General features: G+C 37.7%; 1 protein-coding gene across 1 annotated transcript in view; it reads left to right on the top strand.

The window, feature by feature from the left end:
• The window catches only part of SVEP1 (sushi, von Willebrand factor type A, EGF and pentraxin domain containing 1), a 181,643-nt gene that overhangs the window by 137,106 nt on the left and 23,348 nt on the right, over positions 1-21,189 (top strand). The window contains exons 37-41 of the mRNA XM_059925285.1: positions 8,905-9,577; positions 11,231-14,022; positions 14,534-14,759; positions 16,478-16,633; positions 20,882-20,945. Of these exons, the coding sequence (XP_059781268.1) occupies positions 8,905-9,577; positions 11,231-14,022; positions 14,534-14,759; positions 16,478-16,633; positions 20,882-20,945 (3,911 nt within the window). The remainder of the gene's footprint in view (positions 1-8,904; positions 9,578-11,230; positions 14,023-14,533; positions 14,760-16,477; positions 16,634-20,881; positions 20,946-21,189) is intronic.

The raw sequence follows: 21,189 nt of genomic DNA, 5'->3' as shown, positions 1-21,189 counted from the left end.
CAAAAGAGCACAAAACCAAATTAATCTCTATTTAAAATTACCTGTGTATCCACTGCTGAGATAAAAGTACATGTTAAATTTTTGCCATAGTTATTGTAGATCTCTCTTTATAAAAGAAATACAGTATTACAAAAATAACTAGAAGCCATTCTCATCACTTACTCTTCTCAGAGTAAATGTGCATTTTTTTCTATGTTACATATGTATGTCCTCATAAACAAATATTCTGTTGATTTAAATGTTTTAATTTTCGTGTACGTTGTTTCATACTCTGAGTATCCTTTTGAAGCTTGATTTTCATTTAATGTCATGTTTTTTGCCTTTGTTGATAAATGTAAATCAACAGAATTCATTTTAACTGCTGTATAGTGCTTCCTTGTCCAAATGAGCAATCTCTAAGTTACCCATTTCCCTGCTGGTAGAGGGTTAGTTGATTTCCACTTTATCTGATGATACAGCAGTGCTGAAGTAAACATCGTTGCACATCTCCCTGTCCATAGAAAGAAGAATACCTCTGGCCTAGACACCAAAAGTGAGAATTGTTGGGTCATGAGGCATGCATATTTTTAACTTTATACTAGATAGTCCTTAATATTTATCAATTGTTTCCTTTAGAGTTTGTTTTTTGTATGTGTCAAATTTAAGAAGTTTTTCCTGCTCTGAGATCATACTCAATTTCTTTGCCTTTCTGCTGAACAACTCAAAGATCTTAGAAAATATTTGTTTCTGTCACCCCTCTCATCTTAAATGTCTTATCACTATCTACATTTTACTTCCCTCTTATGTTACAACTTTCCAAATTAGTCATTTTTTTAATATACTCAATGCTTATTTATATTTACTAACATTTTTATGAATCTTTCATAAAAAGCATTCATTTTTATGAATTGCTTTTTCCATCCCACTCCTTCCTTTGGGTTTAATGCTTCTACTTCCTGAAGTACATCCTTTATATCTTTCTTTTGGCAAGAGTCAGTATGTTACACAGTCTTTGTCTGAAAATAATAGTATTTTACCCTTGCTCCTGAATTATAGTTTAGCTGGGTATACAAGTCTACATTAATAGTTTGCTTCCATAAACATTTTTGAAAGATGTTTCCATTGCCCTATGACTTCTAGTGTTTCTACTGAGGATTCCATCAGTCTAGTTTAGTATCCCTCAAACAGGGGCAATATTGCCCTCCAGGAATATTTGACAATGTCTGGAGACGTTTTTCGTTGTCCCCGTTGAGGGAAAGGTGCTATAGGAACTAGTGAATAGAGTCTGGGGATGCTGCTAAAACATCCTACAATGCATAGGACAGACCCCCACAACAAAGAATTGTCTGGTCCAAAATGTAAGTAGTGCTGAGGTTGAGAAACTGGTTGACTTGTTGTTCCTTTATAAGTAATGTGTTTTCCCTTTATTTATTTTTTTAATTTGTCTTCGTTGTTTTGGTGTTTCTCTATGGTATGACTAAAGTTGTACTAATTGCCATTCATCTTGTTCAGGGCTCATTGTACTTCTTACATCTGAGAATTTGTATCTTTCACCAATTTTAGAATAAGCTATTTTCACTTTAAATATTCTTTCTTCTTAACTTTCACTTTTCTCTATTTCTGTAAGTTTTATTAGATAAATATTGGAGCTTTTATTTCTACTTTACATGTTTATTAACCTGTCACATTTTCCATCTCTTTAAAAACTTGGGTTGCATTTGGATAATCTCCTCACATATATCTTCCAGTTCACTAATTTTCCTTTCTACTATCTATAATCTGCTTTTGAAACGTGTCCCCTTTTTTTGAATTTTTATTTTCTATATTTTTATTTTTAGGATTTCTCTTTATTTTTCAACTATTTCTTTTTACATAGTCTCTTCTTTTTAAATAGGATTTTAAGGGTTTTTGTCCGTAATTATTTGAACATATTTCTTTCTTTTTTTTTTTTAGATTTTAGACTACTTTTTCTATTATCTCAATTTATTGGTGCCCTCATCTTGCTGTTTGTTCTGTCTACTGACCCATTCATGATGGAAAGCGTGCATGTGTATTTTGTAATTTCAGATTCTGTCCTTATAGTGTTTGGGACTTGTTTGATCTGTGACAGTCCTTTAATGATCTGAGTATAAGGATTATTTTTTCTTCTAGGTGCCCCAGGAGTATCACCATCCAAAAACCTAATTTTACATTTATTTATCAGTTCAAAGGCTTTCCATACAAAATGAGTGGTATAAACCCTACCCTCAAGTCCACATGACGTGCAGTCCTGGGTTCTGCTACCTTAGCCGGGACTTTGTTTTTCCAGCCAGATTCCCAGCAAATACAGAGATCTCACTTGTCATCTCACTAGGCCTCTAGGTGGAATTTTTCTGGTGAATATCCTTTCAGTGTATGTCCTTCTAGGACATAGATTCTTGCCAGAGACTCAGCTATTACTCTCTATTTCCCCTTTCCTGTCCAATCCAAGGGCAACCATAGCATTCATTCACAGGCTTACTTTTCTGTTTTTAATTTCCTCTTCATTTCTGGCACATGGAGATATCCTTTCTGGTCAGCTAAGCTATGCATTTAAAATAATTTCTGTTGTATTTCATCAAGTGTTATATAGGGAGGGTGTTCAGACAATATTATAGCCAGAACTAGAAGTCAGTGCTTGTCCTCTCTCTCTTCACTCCTTTTCTATCTCTTCCCACCAAGGGATTGATGAGCATAGGTCAACATGCATTATGTCTGTTCTATTCCAGGATGGAATCACTGTGTTCATGTCATGGCTTTTGTGTAATGACTTTGGCATCCTGCTGTCTCCTTCTACTTCCTAAGATGCTGTTGGCCTGATAAGAATGTTAGGGCCTATTTCCCTCCCTAACCCTCTCAATCCCGTCTTCTCCCTTGGGGCTGCCTAACACAGACCACTGAGCTACACACCGTTTAAGCTACCCACTCCTGTTTATTGGGTGCACATACACACATTCTTGTTTTGGTCTCAATATTTTTGTCTTCTCTTAATTGGTGTTGTGCTTTGCATGGGCCTTTCCTTGGGTTAAGAAAAGAAGGCATTCTCTCAAGATTAGGATAGAAGAACAGAGACTTTAGGAGACTGGAGTAGTAAGATGAATGCCAGAGAAGAAAAGGAATAAGTCTGATTTCTGTCTCCTGCCCTGAAATTGGCCTTCCAAATTCACCTTTTATCAAAACATTACACTGGTGGTTTTCAGCTTTTTGCCTCAATTAATAAAATGGTCACTTGTTTCCCATTTTCCTTTTCATCCTCATGTATACTCTCTTGGTGAGAAATTCAGTAGGAAGGAAGGGTCATTGACATCCTAACATCCTGATAGAATGTTTTCCTTTTGAGTCTTCTCAAATATAGACTTTTAAATGCAATTACTGAATATACTACGATAACATTTTTGTAATCTTTTTCAATTGGAAACAGAACTAATTACTGATACAGATTTATACTTTCTATTGCTCTTATTAAATTGCAGCCCTTTAAATATCTAGTATGCTGCTCTTTTAAGACTCTTTTAAGGTTCTTTTTCTCAGAAGAGAAGAGCTAATAACCCACTGGGGAGCCTTCTCACAAAGCTTCCCAAGCCCATGCCCGTTAGTAGGCATTCACTCCATGAATCAAATCACTGAAAATTGCATCTGGAGATTACTCTGCCCATTTTCAAAGGATTTTTTGTTATCATTCCAGAAGTATGATAATGTATTACAGCCAGTGTATCCTAAAATGTGTCATTCTATGACATCACTGTAATATTGATGGGACATTTTTCCTTGGAATTACAGAGGAAAACAACTTGTTTTATAATACGTATGGCCTGATTTTAAATAACAGACTGCAAGGGTGTCCCCAGTGTCTCTTGAATGAGAATACAAAAGGTCACACAGAGTAAAATTAAATATTTCAATGTTTTAGATTTGTACCAATTCCAATTTTTCCTGTTTTAGTAGCCAACGTATATAGGATGTATCTTATCATCTGTACAAAACTTTATCATTTTTTTGGCATTCAGAGAATATATCCTTCTTTAGCGTCTTAAAAGACTAACTGATATATATGTTTCAGAAGACAGTTATTTTTGATAAGCCTCTGTCCCCATCTTCACTGAATATGCTATCTAGTCTAAAGCACTGGCTTTATTTATTTATTTTTGAAGCCACTCAATGTAAATTCCTCTGCTCCTCTGAAATGCCAGCCATTCAAGTATTGATAGCTTGGCCCCAGGGTTCTACAAATGGATCATTAGAACTAATTGAGAGGTTTCAGTAAGGGGTCCCAGCCCCTTCATAACATTTCCATGACTGAAAAATGATCCTACGCTCTGGTTAAGATGCCAAGCTTGCAGCTTTGGAAGTGAAGGTGTAGGGAGACAGACGTTTCAGCCAGCTCAACCTCAAATCTGCCTTTCTCTTTCTCATCAATGGGCATGATTCCAAGTCTGTTCACTCTCAGAGTCACTCTCCTCTGAGCCTATTCCAATAGGTCTATAGCCCTTTTTGAACTGTGATACCCAGAGCTGAATGTGCAAATTAGAATGTAACTGCAAGAGAGATAAAAACACCAAGTCTAGGGACTGACACGTGGTACTTAAAACATAACAATTTATTTCATTTCTCTTCTTGTCTTTCTGGATAAATGAGTTTCTAAAGATGCAGTAACCCTTTTAAGGATGTCACCATTGACTCATTCAACTCATTCGAGGAAACTAAAGTCTTTCACATTGGCTGCCACTAAGCCAGTTTTCCCTTTGTGCAGTTTTTCTTTATTATCTATATACAGGAACTCCCATTTTATCTTTGTTAAATATTACCTAGTAAGATTAGAAACACTGAACTGCCCTGTTAAAACCCTTATCCTTCACCCTACAGTTATGTGTTGCTTATAAACTGATAGGCTAAGGACAGAGTTTTGTGGCATTCAGAAGATACGAAACACCCAACTAGCTTGCTTCTATTAACCAATACTCTTTGGGTCATCCAGTTAATAAACCACTTAACTATCTTTCTGTTCTAGCAGCATTTCTTCTGCTAAAATCTTATGAGAATCCTTGTCAAAGGAACTGTCAAAAACCATTTCCAGTTCATCTGTGCCTGCCACATCTTCACCCATTAACCATCACAACTGTCAAAAACACACAAGATCCTAGTGACCACTGCTTCCTTTTCCAGATGTTCATAGGCCATTCCTAACTATTTGTAAGTCCCCAGAAGTCCCCAGCTATATCACACTCCCATTTCTTTGCTCCTGTTACTTGCCTTCCTTTCCTGCTTCTTTCACGACTCCCCTCAAAAGCTGTTTCATCTGGGACACAAAGTACATGCACTGACATTGCCTTGTACACTAAGGAAGGGATTCTAGCACATAGCATGGCCGAATTGCCTAATGAAGAACTAAATGTTGATTGAGAATCATAAAGAAAAGTCAAGTTGTTAAGTCAGAGAAAGGGATGGTGTCAGTTCTAGGAAAGTATGGATAGTATTGAAAATGCATTCTTTAAATTCATTTATTCAAAATACATATATTTAGTGGTAATCTTCCGTTATATTACAGAAGAGCTTTTTGCTATGATTTTCCATTAGGGAAGAGTCATTGGTGGAGATTTTCCAGCAGATCAGGGGTCAGAGGCCTAACAAAGTGCTGCCAGATTACAAAACTCTGTTCTTGTGTCCTCAAGAGGCTTTGAGGAATAAGGAAGATTCTGGAGGCAGAGGCTTCTGCCTCAAAGCAGCCAGTCCCATTACCTAAAGGAAGCACTCTATAGATGGCACAATGGATCCTAATAAATCAGGGATGTCTCAGGTGATGTCTATAAACTTCAGCCAATGAAATATGGTAGCAATATCAAAGGACCCCATGAAAATAATGATGCATGGTTCAAAGTGTGCAAAGGATGTAAATTGTGCTATAAAAATATAAAACATCAAGAGCCTCTATAGGAAGCATCCTAAATGCCCATTGACAGACGAATGGATAAAGAAGGTGTGGTACATATATACAATGATAAAATGGAACGAAACTGAGTTATTTGCAGTGAGGTGGATGGACCTAGAATCTGTCATACAGAGTGAAGTAAGTCAGAAAGGGAAAAACAAATATCGTATATTAACGCATATATGGGCAATCTAGAAAAATGGTACAGATGAACCGGTTTGCAAGGCAGAAATAGAGACACAGATGTAGAGAACAAACGTATGGACACCAAGGGGGGAAAGCTGGCCGGGGGGTGGGGTGGGGATGAATTGGGGATTGGGATTGACATATATACACTAATATGTATAAAATAGATAACTCATAAAAACCTGCTGTATAAAAAAAAAGTAGATTAAACCAAGGATGTGAAAAATCTGTACATTGAAACTACAAAACATTGATAAAATAAATTGAAGAAGACCCAAAAAAAAGAGCCTCTGTAAATGGAACACATTCTACCCAGGAATAGCAGAGTCCAGGCACTCAGACCTAGGGCAATGTATTTTTAATAATAAAATTATGCTTGTAACATACTGCCTTTGTATATCTTCCTGGATCCTTTAAGACAGAAGCCATCCAAAAATTTATTCAGCTCAGATTCTTATACAAAGAACTGAGCTTTTCCACAGCAATGAACTGCAGACCCTAACTGGAGACTGTGCTCAGCTATTGGGGAAGGCTATGAGTATTCGCTTTGAGACCACTTCTATCCATAGCATGATATATGACTGTAGGTAGGGTAGGAACACACATCTCTGATGATGCTCTATCATTTTTTCCTTGATCTTTCTGTTTCCTATAGATTTCCTAAATCTTGCCAGAGTGGGTGAAGGAATTCCAATCCCTGTATAAGAGCCGATTCCTTATAAAACGAAAAGGGACCTCAGGAGAAATGTTTGCTAGCTAATGACTTAAGAATCTTTGCTGAAGGGCAGGTCAGATAAGTTGTACTAATGACACTGCCATACAGTTTCCACAGGACACCCACCGATTGCGATCTAACTGACCTCCTTTTAAAAAGAGAGAGGACATTGCAGCACTATTTACAATAGCCAGGACATGGAAGCAACCTAAGTGTCTATCGACAGATGAATGGATAAAGAAGATGTGGCACATATATACAATGGAATATTACTCAGCCATGAAAAGAAACAAAATTGAGTTATTTGTAGTGAGGTGGATGGACCTAGAGTCTGTCTAACAGAGTGAAGTAAGTCAGAAAAAGAAAAACAAATACTGTATGCTAACACATATATAAGGAATCTGAAAAAAAAATGGTTCTGATGAACCTAGGGGCAGGACAGAAATAAAGATGCAGACGTAGAGAATGGACTTGAGGACACAGGGAGGGGGAAGGGTAAGCTGGGACGAAGTGAGAGTAGCATTGACATGTATACACTACCAAATGTAAAATAGATAGCTAGTGGGAAGCAGTTGCATGGCACAGGGAGATCAGCTCGGTGCTTTGTGACCACCTAGATGGGTGGGATAGGGAGGGTGGGAGGGAGACGCAAGAGGGAGGGGATATGGGGATATATGTATAGGTATAGCTGATTCACTTTGTTGTACAGCAGAAACTAACACAACATTGTAAAGCAATTATACTCCAATAAAGATGTTAAAAATAAATACATACATACAAAGGGAGAGTCATCTCCTAAAAAAAATAAATAAAAGGAAGAGAGATAGAGCAACATCATGGGAAAGATAGAAGGGTTGGAATCCAGTAAACCGAATTCAGATCCTAACTCTGCTGCTTGCATCCATGTGACTCTCAGCAGATTTCCTAGCCTGTCTGAACGACCATTCACTCATCTGCAAAATGAAAAAATTAATATTTCTAAACAGGATTCAATTGGTGCCAAATTATTTTAGTCCCCTTACGCTTCATTATCATCAAGACGACGGACTGATCGGGTGTTAGACAGTCCTTTCAAACTCCCTGTCCTCTTTCTCTTCAGTACGGAAGTGAGAATGAAAATCAGAATGACTCAAATGTAATTATTCTAATACTGCGTATCCTAATATTTTGTTCTGCTTCATTGAGAGAGCACTTGAGCATAATTTAAGATTTTTGTAAGTCATCAATCTAGCATCATATATGGGGAAATACCTATGCATAAAGAAAGCAAAATTTATTCATGCTGGTTGAATAGCAGAGCCATATGCAGACACAGCTTTTAATGCCAACCACATGGTTAAGGGTTTAGGAAACAATGGAGACTGAAATTATAATCCCTCCTTTAAAGTTCATTGATTATAAGCAAGTGGATAACTAGGAGTTATATGCAGGCTACCTGTGGTTCATCAGAGCTTTTGTTTCAAAGACTGGTGATCAGATTAAGCAACGGAAATCATCTATAGATAGATGAAGTTCCAACTTTGAATTGAGTCAGACAGGACCATAGCTTAGTCCTCATTTTTATTTTTAAAGAAATGTGTAACAATTTTTAGAGTTTCTTCTTTTTTTTTTAACATCTTTATTGGAGTATAATTGCTTTACAATGGTGTGTTAGTTTCTGCTGTATAACAAAGTGAATCAGCTATACATACACATATATCCCCATATCTCCTCCCTCTTGCGTCTCCCTCCCACCCTCCCTATCCCACCCCTCTAGGTGGTCGCAAAGCACTGAGCCGATCTCCCTGTGCTATGCGGCTGCTTCCCACTAGCTATCTATTTTACATTTGGTAGTATAAATAGCAAAATCCACTTCCCTTTCTGAACAAGCCCTAATATTAATAACAAGATGTATATCTTAAATGAAGGTCATTTGATCAATAAGCTCAAATTCAAATCGTAAATATTGTTTTAAAGGATAAAGGGTAAAAGTAAAGTCATTGGTGGAAAGATTTAAAAAATAAAAGCAGAATAAGAAGATGCAAACACCTTTTCTCAGATAATGTGCTTAGTTACTGTTCCTTTCTCCCTCATCTCATAGCTACACCCTTGCCGGTCCTGACACCATTGAGTGCCTGGCCAATGGCAAGTGGAGCAGAAGCGACCAGCAGTGTCTGGCTGTCTCCTGTGACGAGCCCCCCATTGTGGAACATGCCTCTCCAGAGACTGCCCATCGGTTATTTGGAGACATTGCATTCTACTATTGTTCAGACGGTTACAGCCTGGCAGACAACTCCCAGCTCCTCTGCAATGCCCAGGGCAAGTGGGTTCCCCCCGAAGGTCAGGCCATGCCCCGTTGTATAGCTCATTTTTGTGAAAAACCCCCTGCTGTTTCCTACAGCATCTTGGAATCTGTGAGCAAAGCAAAATTTGCCGCAGGCTCAGTTGTGAGCTTCAAATGCACGGAGGGTTTCGTGCTGAACACCTCAGCAAAGATTGAATGTCTGAGAGGTGGGCAGTGGAGTCCTTCCCCCATGTCCTTCCAGTGCATCCCCGTGCGCTGCGGAGAGCCACCCCGCATCATGAACGGCTATGCGATTGGATCAAACTACAGTTTCGGAGCCGTGGTGGCTTATAGCTGCAGCAGGGGCTTCTACATCAAAGGGGAGAAGAAGAGCGCCTGCGAAGCCACGGGACAGTGGAGTAGCCCCATACCCACATGCCACCCTGTATCTTGCAATGAACCACCAAAGGTTGAGAATGGCTTTCTGGAGGTAAGAGACTGATTCACAAGTGTCCATGGCTTTCATCGTTTACAGGGCCAGCCCACTGTGGCTTATTCAGAAGCAGGGACATGAACAGACTAATAGGTGAATAACAGAAGCCGCTAAATCTATTGGTGGTAAATATTGGAGAGAATTTGATAGAGGTCATGAATCCTTTTAATCTATAGCTTTCTACCTTCTACTAGCATATAAGCACTTGAAACACTTTATAGCAATATCTTAGCCCAGCTATGAAGTTAGAATAAAATAGTTTTAAGAGATACTATTTTGATTTACAAAAAGTTATTCCAAGATGGATGTATTGTTTATAGAAATCAAGGTCTAAATGGAACCTAGAGAAATCTATTATCATTTCTTATTTTTAGACAAAAGATGGGGGTAAACCATCCATTCACCATAAGGTGGTTTTTGCAGTTTTCTTTTAGGGAACCTAAAGGTAATTTCATCAGGACAAAGGGTTTTGTCAGATCCACACATATCCTCCTTTCTCGTTACTATGTGTCTTCTCATTAAATCTATCAAGAAAACAGGAATAACAATCTATTCCCCCAAATCAAGAGTCATTTTAAAGACAGTATTCTAATTAAACACTTTTTTAAAACCCACGCATACATAGTGCCTTTTCTCCTTTATATTCTAAAACAACAGTGAATGCCTTTTATTTAAGACTTTTGCTCAGATGTATTAGCTTTCCATTGGAAGAAGGTGTCTAGTATATGTAAGGAGGCTTTCTTCATTTATTCATTTAACAAATATTTCTGAAGCTCCTACTAGGTGCCAGGTAAGCACTGGAGATCTAGTATTTAATAACACGGATTAGGTCTGTGATGGCATGGTGTTTACATGCATGTGGGGTACCCAAGAAATAGATAAATAAACAAAACAAATAATCATGTCCAAATACCAAGAAGTTCACTGCACCACGGAAGCTAGACGTACCATTAACAAAAGAACCATTGCAATCTTTTTAAAGTTTTCAGAAGTAATTCATCTTTGTACTGCCTAAAAATGACCTCTTACTATGTTATTCACTTATATATTTGAATGTTGAGAGTATGAATATTAAATTTTTTGTTTAAAAGGTAAAATATTACTTTTTATTTTCCACCCTTATCTTATGGCAGCAATTTTTTAAAGTTATATTAAGAATGAACACAAAACTCTGACAGTAGGTCCATATCCATAAAAAAATTTGTTTTTCTTATTATCTAAGCGTAAACAAATGTATGTTTGTGTATGTTTCCTTTTCTGTGAGTAAAGCAACAAACTATAGCACTGCTTTGGTCAGTGAGATTTTTTTAATTTACCAAGTAATTTATAATTTTTGGTATTGCTTCATCAACTCATCAATCGATTTAGAGACTATTGATCTTTACTTATTATGGGCTTACCACTGTGGCCAACATTTCTGCTGTAGGGATTACCTAATTTGACCTTCTGCCATCCTTTTTGTTTATTTAAATAAAAAAAATAGAGTGGACCTATTGGAAAAATACAAGTCCTCATTTGCTTATGTCTTAATTGATCCATTTTAACATAGGCATTTTAGTTTAGTTCTTCTTTACTGTGATTTGCTGTATTTTGTCAGTTATATTACGTGTTATACAAATTGTACTTCATTGTTTTCTCCCTGTTATCCAGCATACAACTGGCAGGACCTTTGAGAGTGAAGTGAGATACCGGTGTAACCCAGGCTATAAGTCAGTCGGAAGTCCTATGTTTGTCTGCCAAGCCAATCGCCACTGGCACAGTGAATCCCCTCTGTCGTGCATCCCTCTCAACTGTGGAAAACCTCCCCCGATCCAGAATGGCTACAGGAAAGGAGAAAATTTTGAAGTAGGGTCCAAGGTTCAGTTTTTCTGCAATGAGGGTTACGAGCTTATTGGCGATCATTCTTGGACATGCCTGAAATCTGGCAAATGGAATAAGAAGCCAAACCAAAAGTGTGTGCCCGCCAAGTGCCCAGAGCCACCCCTCTTGGAGAACCAACTGGTTTTGAAGGAGTTGACCACCGAGGTGGGAGTGGTGACATTTTCCTGTAAAGAAGGGAACGCCCTCCAGGGCCCCTCTGTCCTGAAATGCTTGCCATCCCAGCAGTGGAATGATTCTTTTCCTGTGTGTAAGATGGTTCTTTGCCTCCCGCCTCCGCTGATCTCCTTTGGGGTCCCTGCTCCTTCTCCTGCTCTTCATTTTGGAAGTACTGTCAAGTATTCTTGTGTGGATGGGTTTTTCTTAAGAGGAGATCCTACCACCTTCTGCCAGGCTGATGGTACCTGGAGCTCGCCACTGCCAGAATGTGTGCCAGTAGAATGCCCCCAACCTGAGGAAATCCTCAATGGTATCATTGACGTGCAAGGTCTTGCCTATCTGAGCACAGCTCTCTATACCTGCAAGCCAGGCTTTGAGTTGGTGGGCAATTCTACCACTCTTTGTGGGGAAAATGGTCACTGGCTTGGAAGAAAACCAACCTGTAAACCCATTGAGTGCCCAAAGCCCAAGGAGATCTCGAATGGCAAATTCTCTTACACAAACCTACACTATGGGCAGACCATCACCTACTCTTGTGACCGGGGCTTCAGGCTCAAAGGTCCCAAAGCCTTGACTTGTTTAGAGACAGGTGATTGGGATGTGGATGTCCCATCTTGCAGTGCCATCCACTGTGATCCCCCACATCCCATTGAAAACGGTTTCGTAGAAGGTGCAGATTACAGCTATGGTGCCATGATCATCTACAGCTGCTTCCCTGGGTTCCAGGTAGCTGGTCACGCCATGCAGACCTGTGAAGAGTCGGGATGGTCAAGCTCCATCCCAACATGTGTACTCATAGACTGTGGTCTCCCCCCTCACATTGATTTTGGAGACTGTACTAAGGTCAGAGATGGTCAGGAATATTTTAACCAAGAAGAAGACATGATGGAAGTTCCATATCTGACTCCTCACCCGCCTCATCATCTGGGAACAGTGGCTAAAACCTGGGGAAACACAAAGGGATCTCCTGCTACACATTCAGCAAAATTCCGATACAACACCCTGGTTTCATACACCTGTAATCCAGGATATGAACTCTTGGGGAACCCTGTGCTGATCTGCCAGGAGGATGGAGCTTGGAATGGCAGTGCGCCATCATGCATTTCAGTTGAATGTGACCTGCCTGTTGCTCCTGAAAACGGCTTTTTGCATTTTACAGACACTACCATGGGCAGTGCCATACAGTATAGCTGCAAACCTGGGCACACTCTGGTGGGCTCCGACGTAAGACTTTGTCTACAGAATAGAGAATGGAGTGGTACTTCCCCACGCTGTGAGGCCATCTCATGCCCCAAACCAAATCTAGTAATGAATGGCTCCATCAAAGGAAGCAACTACACATTCCTGAGCATATTGTACTATGAGTGTAATCCTGGGTATGTGTTGAATGGCACTGACAGGAGAACGTGTCAAGAAAATAAAAATTGGGATAGGAATGAGCCAATCTGTATTCCTGTGAACTGCGGTTCACCTCCAGTCTCAGCAAATGGCCAGGTAAAGGGAGAGGAGTATACATTCCAAAAAGAGGTTGAGTACACTTGCGATGAAGGGTTCTTGCTGGAGGGGGCCAGCAGTCGTGTTTGTCTTGCTGATGGAAGTTGGAGTGGGACGACTCCCATCTGTGTGCCTGTCAGGTGTGCCCCCCCACTACAGGTGGCAAATGGGGTGATGGATGGCCTAGACTATGGCTTCGGGAAGAAAGTGGTGTTCCATTGTCAAGACGGCTACGTGTTGCACGGTGCCCCCAAACTCATCTGTCAGTCAGATGGTAACTGGGATGCCCAGGTTCCTCTCTGTAAACCAGTCAACTGTGGCCCTCCTGAAGATCTTGCCCATGGCTTCCCTAATGGCTTTTCCTTTTATCATGGGGGGCATATACAGTATCAGTGCTTTCCCGGTTATAAGCTCCATGGAAGTCCTTCAAGAAAGTGTCTCTCCAATAGTTCCTGGAGTGGCAGCCCACCTTCCTGCCTGCCTTGCACGTGTTCCCCACCAGTCATTCAAAATGGAGCAGTCAACGGGACAGATTTTGCTTGCAGACAGGCAGCTCGGATTCAGTGCTTCAAAGGCTTCCAGCTCCTGGGACTTTCTGAAATCACCTGCGAAGCCAATGGCCAATGGAGCTCTGGCTTCCCACGCTGTGAACACACTTCTTGCGGTTCTCCCCCAACGATACCAAATGCATTCACCAGTGAGAGTGGCTCTTTGGAGGAAAATGTGATAACTTACAACTGCAGATCTGGGTATGTCATCCGAGGCAGTTCAGATCTGATTTGTACAGAGAAAGGGACGTGGAGCCAGCCTTATCCTGTCTGCGAGCCCCTGTCCTGTGGACCCCCACCACCTGTCTCCAGTGCAGTGGCAACTGGAGAGGTACACACCTATGGGAGTAAAGTGAAACTCAGGTAAGACCATGGCTCTAGAGTCTCCAAGGGGCACAGGCAGGAGGGTTGTAAAATGAAAAGTGATAGGTCAAAAATTTAGCTAACTGGGAAGAAAACACCCTCTCTGGACTGCAGTCCAAAAACTGAAGCTTTTAACACTTGGCTTTATTCTATCCACAATTATGCAGAAATCCATTGACTTCGTCTAGAGTTTCTTGAACTGTTAGATATTTTCATAATAAAAATGAATTTACTAATGATATTATCCAGAACAAAGGTAAATCATGTCAACAACATTTAAAGCAACTTTAGACTTGGCTAATCCTTAATGTGGATAACTAAGGATTCATCTGGTTGTCATTGTTTTCTTGGTGTTTTTTCAAGGCAGCTCCATCCCCCTGACATTTGAGTTATTTTTAATACATCATATAAAATGTCTACTAAGCTTTATAACAGCTTCTTGAATCCAAGAATAAGTCACCAACTATATTGCACTCCCTTTAAGGCACTCATTTTTACTTTCCCATTGCAGGTGTCTAGAAGGTTATATGATGGATACAGAGATAGACACATTCACCTGTCAGAAAGATGGTCGTTGGTTCCCAGAGAGAATCTCTTGCAGTCCTAAAAAATGTCCTTTGCCAGCAAGCATAACACACATACTTGTTCATGGGGATGATTTCAGTGTGAATAAGCAAGTTTCTGTGTCATGTGCAAAAGGGTATACCTATGAGGGAGTTAATATATCAACATGTCAGGTAAGATTCTCTGTCTTAATTAGAACATGTAGGATATAACTCATTTATATATATTATACTATGTGTGTGTGTGTGTGTGTGTGTGGATATATATGTAAGTGTATATTATACTATATATATGTGTGTGTGTATATAGATATATGTATATGTAAGTGTGTGGATATAGATATACATATACATATATCCACACAGGCAGTATCTTGCTGTCCTGAAAAGAGAAAATGTCTCGTTTCCAATCATGTCAAAGAATTTGAGAAGTTTTTTGGTAGAAATATAATAAAATATATCTTTCTTTCCAATGGTCCCATTTTAAAAAATAAGAAAGTGCCAAGGGCAGGTGAAAAGTCCCAAAGGTAAATAAAATGTTAAAATATCTATAACAAGAGATTCATGACAAATCAACTATGTGTATGGTCTACACATAGACTCTCTATGTGTAGAAATGAGGCCTAATTGTTACCAAATATGTTTCCAGGTTTAGTAGAAGAGCAAAGGTAGCAGAAACAAAAATTGGAGTCAAATTCTGCCTCTGCTTACTACTTGTGTCACTTTAATAAAGCTACTTAGAATTGCCAAGCTCCTATCAGTGTGGTATTAGTGTAAAATTCGGTAGAAGAGGAAATGAATGGAATGGAAGAAATAAGTCAAAAGTAGATCCTGATAAAGGAATCATCACAAGTCAGTGAAGAAAGGAATCATTAATAAACAAATCATTCTGATACAATGAAGTAACCACTAGGGAAAAAATTAATATATACCAAAATAAACTCCAGATGTATCAAAAGAAAACAATACTATGTAGCTTTTAAAAGTTAATAGTAATACCCAGAATATCATTTGTGCAAAAAATATATTTATTGAAGCATTATTTACAGTATTGAAAAATTAGATACAATGTATATTTCTGACATTAGGGGAATGGTTAATTATGAGGCAGTCATATATATATATATATATATATATATATAATTATTTCTGGCTCATCTGTAGAATAAAGGGCTTAGCCTCAAGTCTTGTTTTAGACTGCTATTCAACTCATATGCTATTTCCTCAAAGAAAACAAAACAACATTAGCAAGAGAATAACAGTCTTCAAGGGAAACATCTGTGTATGCCTCACTATACCTGAAAAGAAGGCTGGAACATGTTAATTCTAACTGTGTTGATGAGGAAATAAAGTAAATGTATGTGTGTCTTTTTTTTTTCTGTAACTATGTGACTTGCTCACAATATATGATAGAATGTTTTCAAGTATTCATGTTGGGAAGGGAGAAAAAGGAAGCCATCTTTTTAAACTTTGGATCGTATGCCTGAAAGTTGCTGTTTCTCATCAACTTTAGATTAAAACGCAGAATTATGTAAAATATAAGGGTGTATTACTATAAGTCATGGAATATTGGTATCTATCATCCAGTCCTCATGCATCATAATGAAAACATACTTCTTGGTGTTCTTGATTTTTTAAAGGATTCTATTAGGAAGAAAATGCTTGTTTTGTGAGTTTCAGAAATGTCTAAAATTGTTTAGTGATGACTGTTAAAGCCATCTGATAATTAATGTGTGTTTTTTAAGGCCAAAGATAATAAGTGGCAAAAGTAGGACCAAGTTCTAGGTCCTCTGACTATCATTTGGGGATTATTCTGTTATACAACCAATATTTGCAGACTTCTTCATTCATGGGTACTAATTTCTAAATGTAACTTACAACTTGTTATTTAGATTGATGGCACCTGGGAGCCACCATTTTCTGATGAATCCTGCAGTCCAGTTTCTTGTGGGAAACCTGAAAGTCCAGAACATGGGTTTGTGTTTGGCAGTGAATACAGCTTTGAAAGCATGATTATTTATCACTGTGAAACTGGTTATGAATTAGAGGTAAGCGAACAAATTGCTTAACTAGCATTAATTTGTTTTTCCAATATACTTAGGAATATTTTTAGTGTTACGCCATTTTGTTTCACCGATTTGGGTCCTAAAAGACTTTTCTATACTTTGTTGCCTTATATTTTAGCACTCTCTGAGAAATATTTAAAGTGACTTACAATTTTAAAAAGCAAAGTAAGTCTCAAATTAAAGAATCAAAGCCATGAAAAAAAGAGGAACTTTGTATACCAGCCACAAGACTTTAGTTGGTCGTTTAAACCTGTGTTTTCGCCTCCTGTTAATTGTGTTCTGCACAGTCCCTCTGTCACTGTGGGGAGGCAACCATAAGGATTTAGTTATACAGAGCTAGGGTTTCCTCAAGCAATGGGCCCAAATACCTTGGAGGGTTTTTGACTGAGATGCCAGGTTCCCACCAGGCAGGTATGGCCTGAAAAAAATCCCCAGAGCAGTTCTAACCAAATACCATAGTAGGTCTCAAGACCACGCTTGCCTGGTTTGTAATGTTAAAATCCCATCAGCAGCACCTATTTACTTTGGTGCGAATGCTGCAGTCAATTTTGCTAAAAGCATGATCACATCATCAAATTTGAACTTTAAGAGGCCTGTTTTATATTACATAATGTTGTCCTTTGGTTTTTCGGGAAACTTCTTTCCTGTTTTGCTGTTATAATGGTATTAAATGTAGGTTTTGCAGACGTATGCATTGACAGTGATTTGTTAAATGTGTATAGCATGTTCCATTTTTTTTCTACTGACCATAGAACCAGAGAACTTTCATAAGATAGGTCCATGAAAGCTGGAACTAGGCTTAGGTGGATCTTGTTTTATTTCCTCAAAAGATTTTTTTTTAAAAAAAGGTGGGGGGAAAGAAGGATGATAATGTAATGGTTATTGCAATTGAAGAGTTTTTCTGTTTTTGAAACTCAGTTGCTCTTCATGTGAGAGTACTAATCTTGCAATTTGTTAAGTAGAAAAGTGGTGTAAAATCTAAACAAATATATAGCAAACTGATGGGTCATTAAATTTGAGGAAGTAGATAATTTACCTTAAAAATTTTGGAAATATCCCAGTGTTAACCACAAAATTGAGAGAGATGCTATAACAATTGTTCTTATTCCAAGATACATGTTTGAATCACCTGAGAAAGTTTTTATAAATATTAATGTCCAGTTACTTACAGAAATAACCAAGTCCAGGTCTGGAACATGAAATGTAAAAGATTAGCCTAGAAAAGCTTATCCTATGAGTTAGGAGGGAACCTATCAAAGGCGAGATGTTAAAAAAAAAAACTCAGGAGCCAATTGGATGAGGCTTCCACAGGCCAAGATGAGACCATTTTAGCATCAATAAGGGTAATAACTTTAATGGACTGAAACACATCAAATACGTCATGAATAACAGTAGACTCACAATGATACTAGAAGAAAATTAGTTGGTAACTTTTAGGGGATACCCATGAGCAAATTCATTATTTTGCAAACACAACGAAAGGGGGAAAAGTATCTTTTCAATGCTAACTGGATGACTAAGTAACCAAGTAGTAGATGAAATCAGTCAATAAAGATAGAATTTAAATCTCAGAATTTGCAGCTCTTATGAATTAATGGATTTAGGTTATCATCATCATGGCTACTGATGTCAGAAAAAAAAATAGAGGCACCCAGACATTATAATGCCTCTGGATGGAAAAACACACCATTAGGGAAAAGTCTTACCAAAAAAAGAACTGTTGAATTTGAATTTTTGCATTTTTAACAAGTGCCCCAGATACCAAAGGTCAATGGCTGGAAAAGTGGTTAAGAACAGGGACTTGGTCCCAGCAGACTTCTGTTAGAGGCTCTCTGCTCTTGCTGGATGAAAGATGTTGGGGAACTGACTGAACCTCTCTGAGCCTCTGTTTCATCCCATCTGTAGTAGAAAGGCCATAACCACCTTTGCAAAGTTACTGCAAGGACTGGAGATAAAAGAAAGTGGCAAGCACCACCCTTTATGCATTGACTGAGTTCAGTAGAGGGTAGTTATTATCATTACTCCTAGTATGCATATTATTACCAAAATCAGACAAAGCAATTAAGACAGCTAATGTAAATCATGTTAAAATTTTCTAATATGTAAATAAATTATCATTTTTATGTAAGGTAAACAACTTCTTTGAGCCATCTAAATCTCAAAAATTTTACTACACATTCAGTCTTCTCGAAATAAAAATCACTACAGGCAACTGAGGAATAAATCAAAGTAACTCAAAAATGGGATAGTCATGTTCTAAAACCACTGGTAGTGAGCAATAAAGTGGTTTCTATGATTCTAAAACTTACTATAACTATCTAACTTAATTGTTGATTAAGCAGATACGTTATGTCAAAAATAGTAACTTGATGCTAATCTGGATCTAAAACTCCAGATAAAAAACAAAACAAAAACAAAAACAAGGTAAGTAAAGAGATAGAGAGAGAAAAAGAAAGAAGGAAAAGCATGATAAAATTTGCAACTTACTAAGGAGGGAACCAACAGACGGTGTTTGATTTTTTTTTTTTTTACAGCAATAGTTACAGAAAATAGAGTTGAGTTCTTATTGGAACAAAAATTGACATAATTGAAACAGAATATTATGTGAATTATTGGAAGAAAAAGGAAAATATCTTAGTGGGAAAAATGCTAACCTATTGACTAAAATTAGCTACTTGAGTGTAGTCCACTCTGGAAGTACCCAAATAGGGAGCTGGCTTTGATGGCTTGTCACATACTTCCTCAAAAGTAATAAAAAATAATTCACAAACTAGAATAGTATATTTTCCTGTGCATACATAAGTATATAAACACAAAGAAAGTACAGCAAATGTTAACAGGGTTTATCTCTGAATGAAGAATCCTAGAAAACTTTGTACTTTTCTTTCATGTTTTCCAACCTTTCTGTAGTCAAAACATATTATTTTTTCAATAAGAAGAAAATAATGAATATATATTTTTTAAAAATTTAATTTTATTGGTTCAATTATTTTCTTGGAAAGTCAGGAGAGTATCCTTCCATCAAAGTCAATGGAATTTTTATATGTAAAGATCTGTCAGTAATTAAACTGATAGCTCAAAGAAAATACCTTTGAATAGAAGATTAAGGATAAAAGACATCAGTCAATCAGATAAAAACCAAAGTAGAGGTGATTGCTCCTTTTCAGACATTTTGCTAATTTAGAGCACAGCTTCAAGAGAATATGTATCCAAAGAGCTCTGAGGACTGAAAAGCCATGAGACAAAATCCATGTGCTAAGGTTCATATACTTGACTTAGAGTCAAGCCCCTTAATACATTACTTGGAACCTAATCTTTTTTTTTTTTTTTAACATATAATGTTAGAGAATTTTATTTATCTAATTATTCCATAGTAAATTAGGAGTTTAAAACATGGGAAAAGGTTATCATTAGGAACACTGATGATTACAGTAAAAAATAAACAACAAAAAAAGAGGAAGCAAGGACGCATAAAAATTATATCCAGAAATAAAAACCCAGTAATCTTAGCCTAGCTCAGCCTATAATGACTCTGGGGGGGCAAACAGCCTGTATAGCCCCCAAGGGCTATGAGATATTGGAAAATATACCAAAAGTGCATTGAGAATAACAACTATAAATATATTTTTAAGTAAATTACATTATTTTTACTCTATTTCTGAAGGCAGGGAAATAAATTTTAGAAAGATTTTTACTCAAAATATATAAAATTTTACTTGCTCGGGCCCTTAATGGGGTAAGTTTATCTTTAATGGATACATTACATTGTCAAAAAGTCAATCCTGATAGCAATAAGATATCTTGACATGTTTCATGTCCAAGGGTATAAATAAACTAATTCACCTTCTTTGCTGTACCTCTCAGATATTAAAAAATAAATTTAATTCAAAATATTTTTAAGTATCCTAAGCAAATATACCTCGCTGACATTTCAGACACATTCTTCATCAGTCTTTGCTATTGGTTATAATTAGTTATCATTTAAACAAAAAGTGAAACAAAGTCTGTACCTTAATTACACTCATCAGCCAGAATATGTATTTTGAGGTAATTTGATGAAAACATTTTTGAAAGTTTAAACCTACCTCTTAAACTATATTTATTTAATGAATTTATTTAGCATTCCAGTGCCAAGAGTTTCAAGTTCACATCTGAGATGACTTTGCATTCCCTTAGTTTTTCATTATAGAGGTACCATCTTGTCAATGACCTGTTTTCATTGATTCACAGGGGAACAGGGAACGGGTCTGTCAGGAGAACGGACAGTGGAGTGGAGGGGTGGCAACGTGCAAAAGTAAGTCAAATGACACTTAGTCCCCAAAACGATACTAAGGACACAAAATAACAATGTGGCCACATTTTCTTTATAAGTCATTTTTGTAATTAAAAAAAAAAAGAAATTGACTCCGTGAACTGCATGAGAACATTTTACAGGCTTTTGCTCAAGGGGACCAAACCAATAGAAGGGTGAAACACTGTGGTAGAGATTAATGATTAAACTGGAATAGAGCACAAGATTGCTGACACTGGAATGGCAA

Source organism: Balaenoptera ricei, chromosome 6 (assembly GCF_028023285.1).
Source record: "Balaenoptera ricei isolate mBalRic1 chromosome 6, mBalRic1.hap2, whole genome shotgun sequence".
Classification (NCBI taxonomy): Eukaryota; Metazoa; Chordata; class Mammalia; order Artiodactyla; family Balaenopteridae; genus Balaenoptera; species Balaenoptera ricei.
This window is presented reverse-complemented; position numbering and strand designations above follow the sequence as displayed.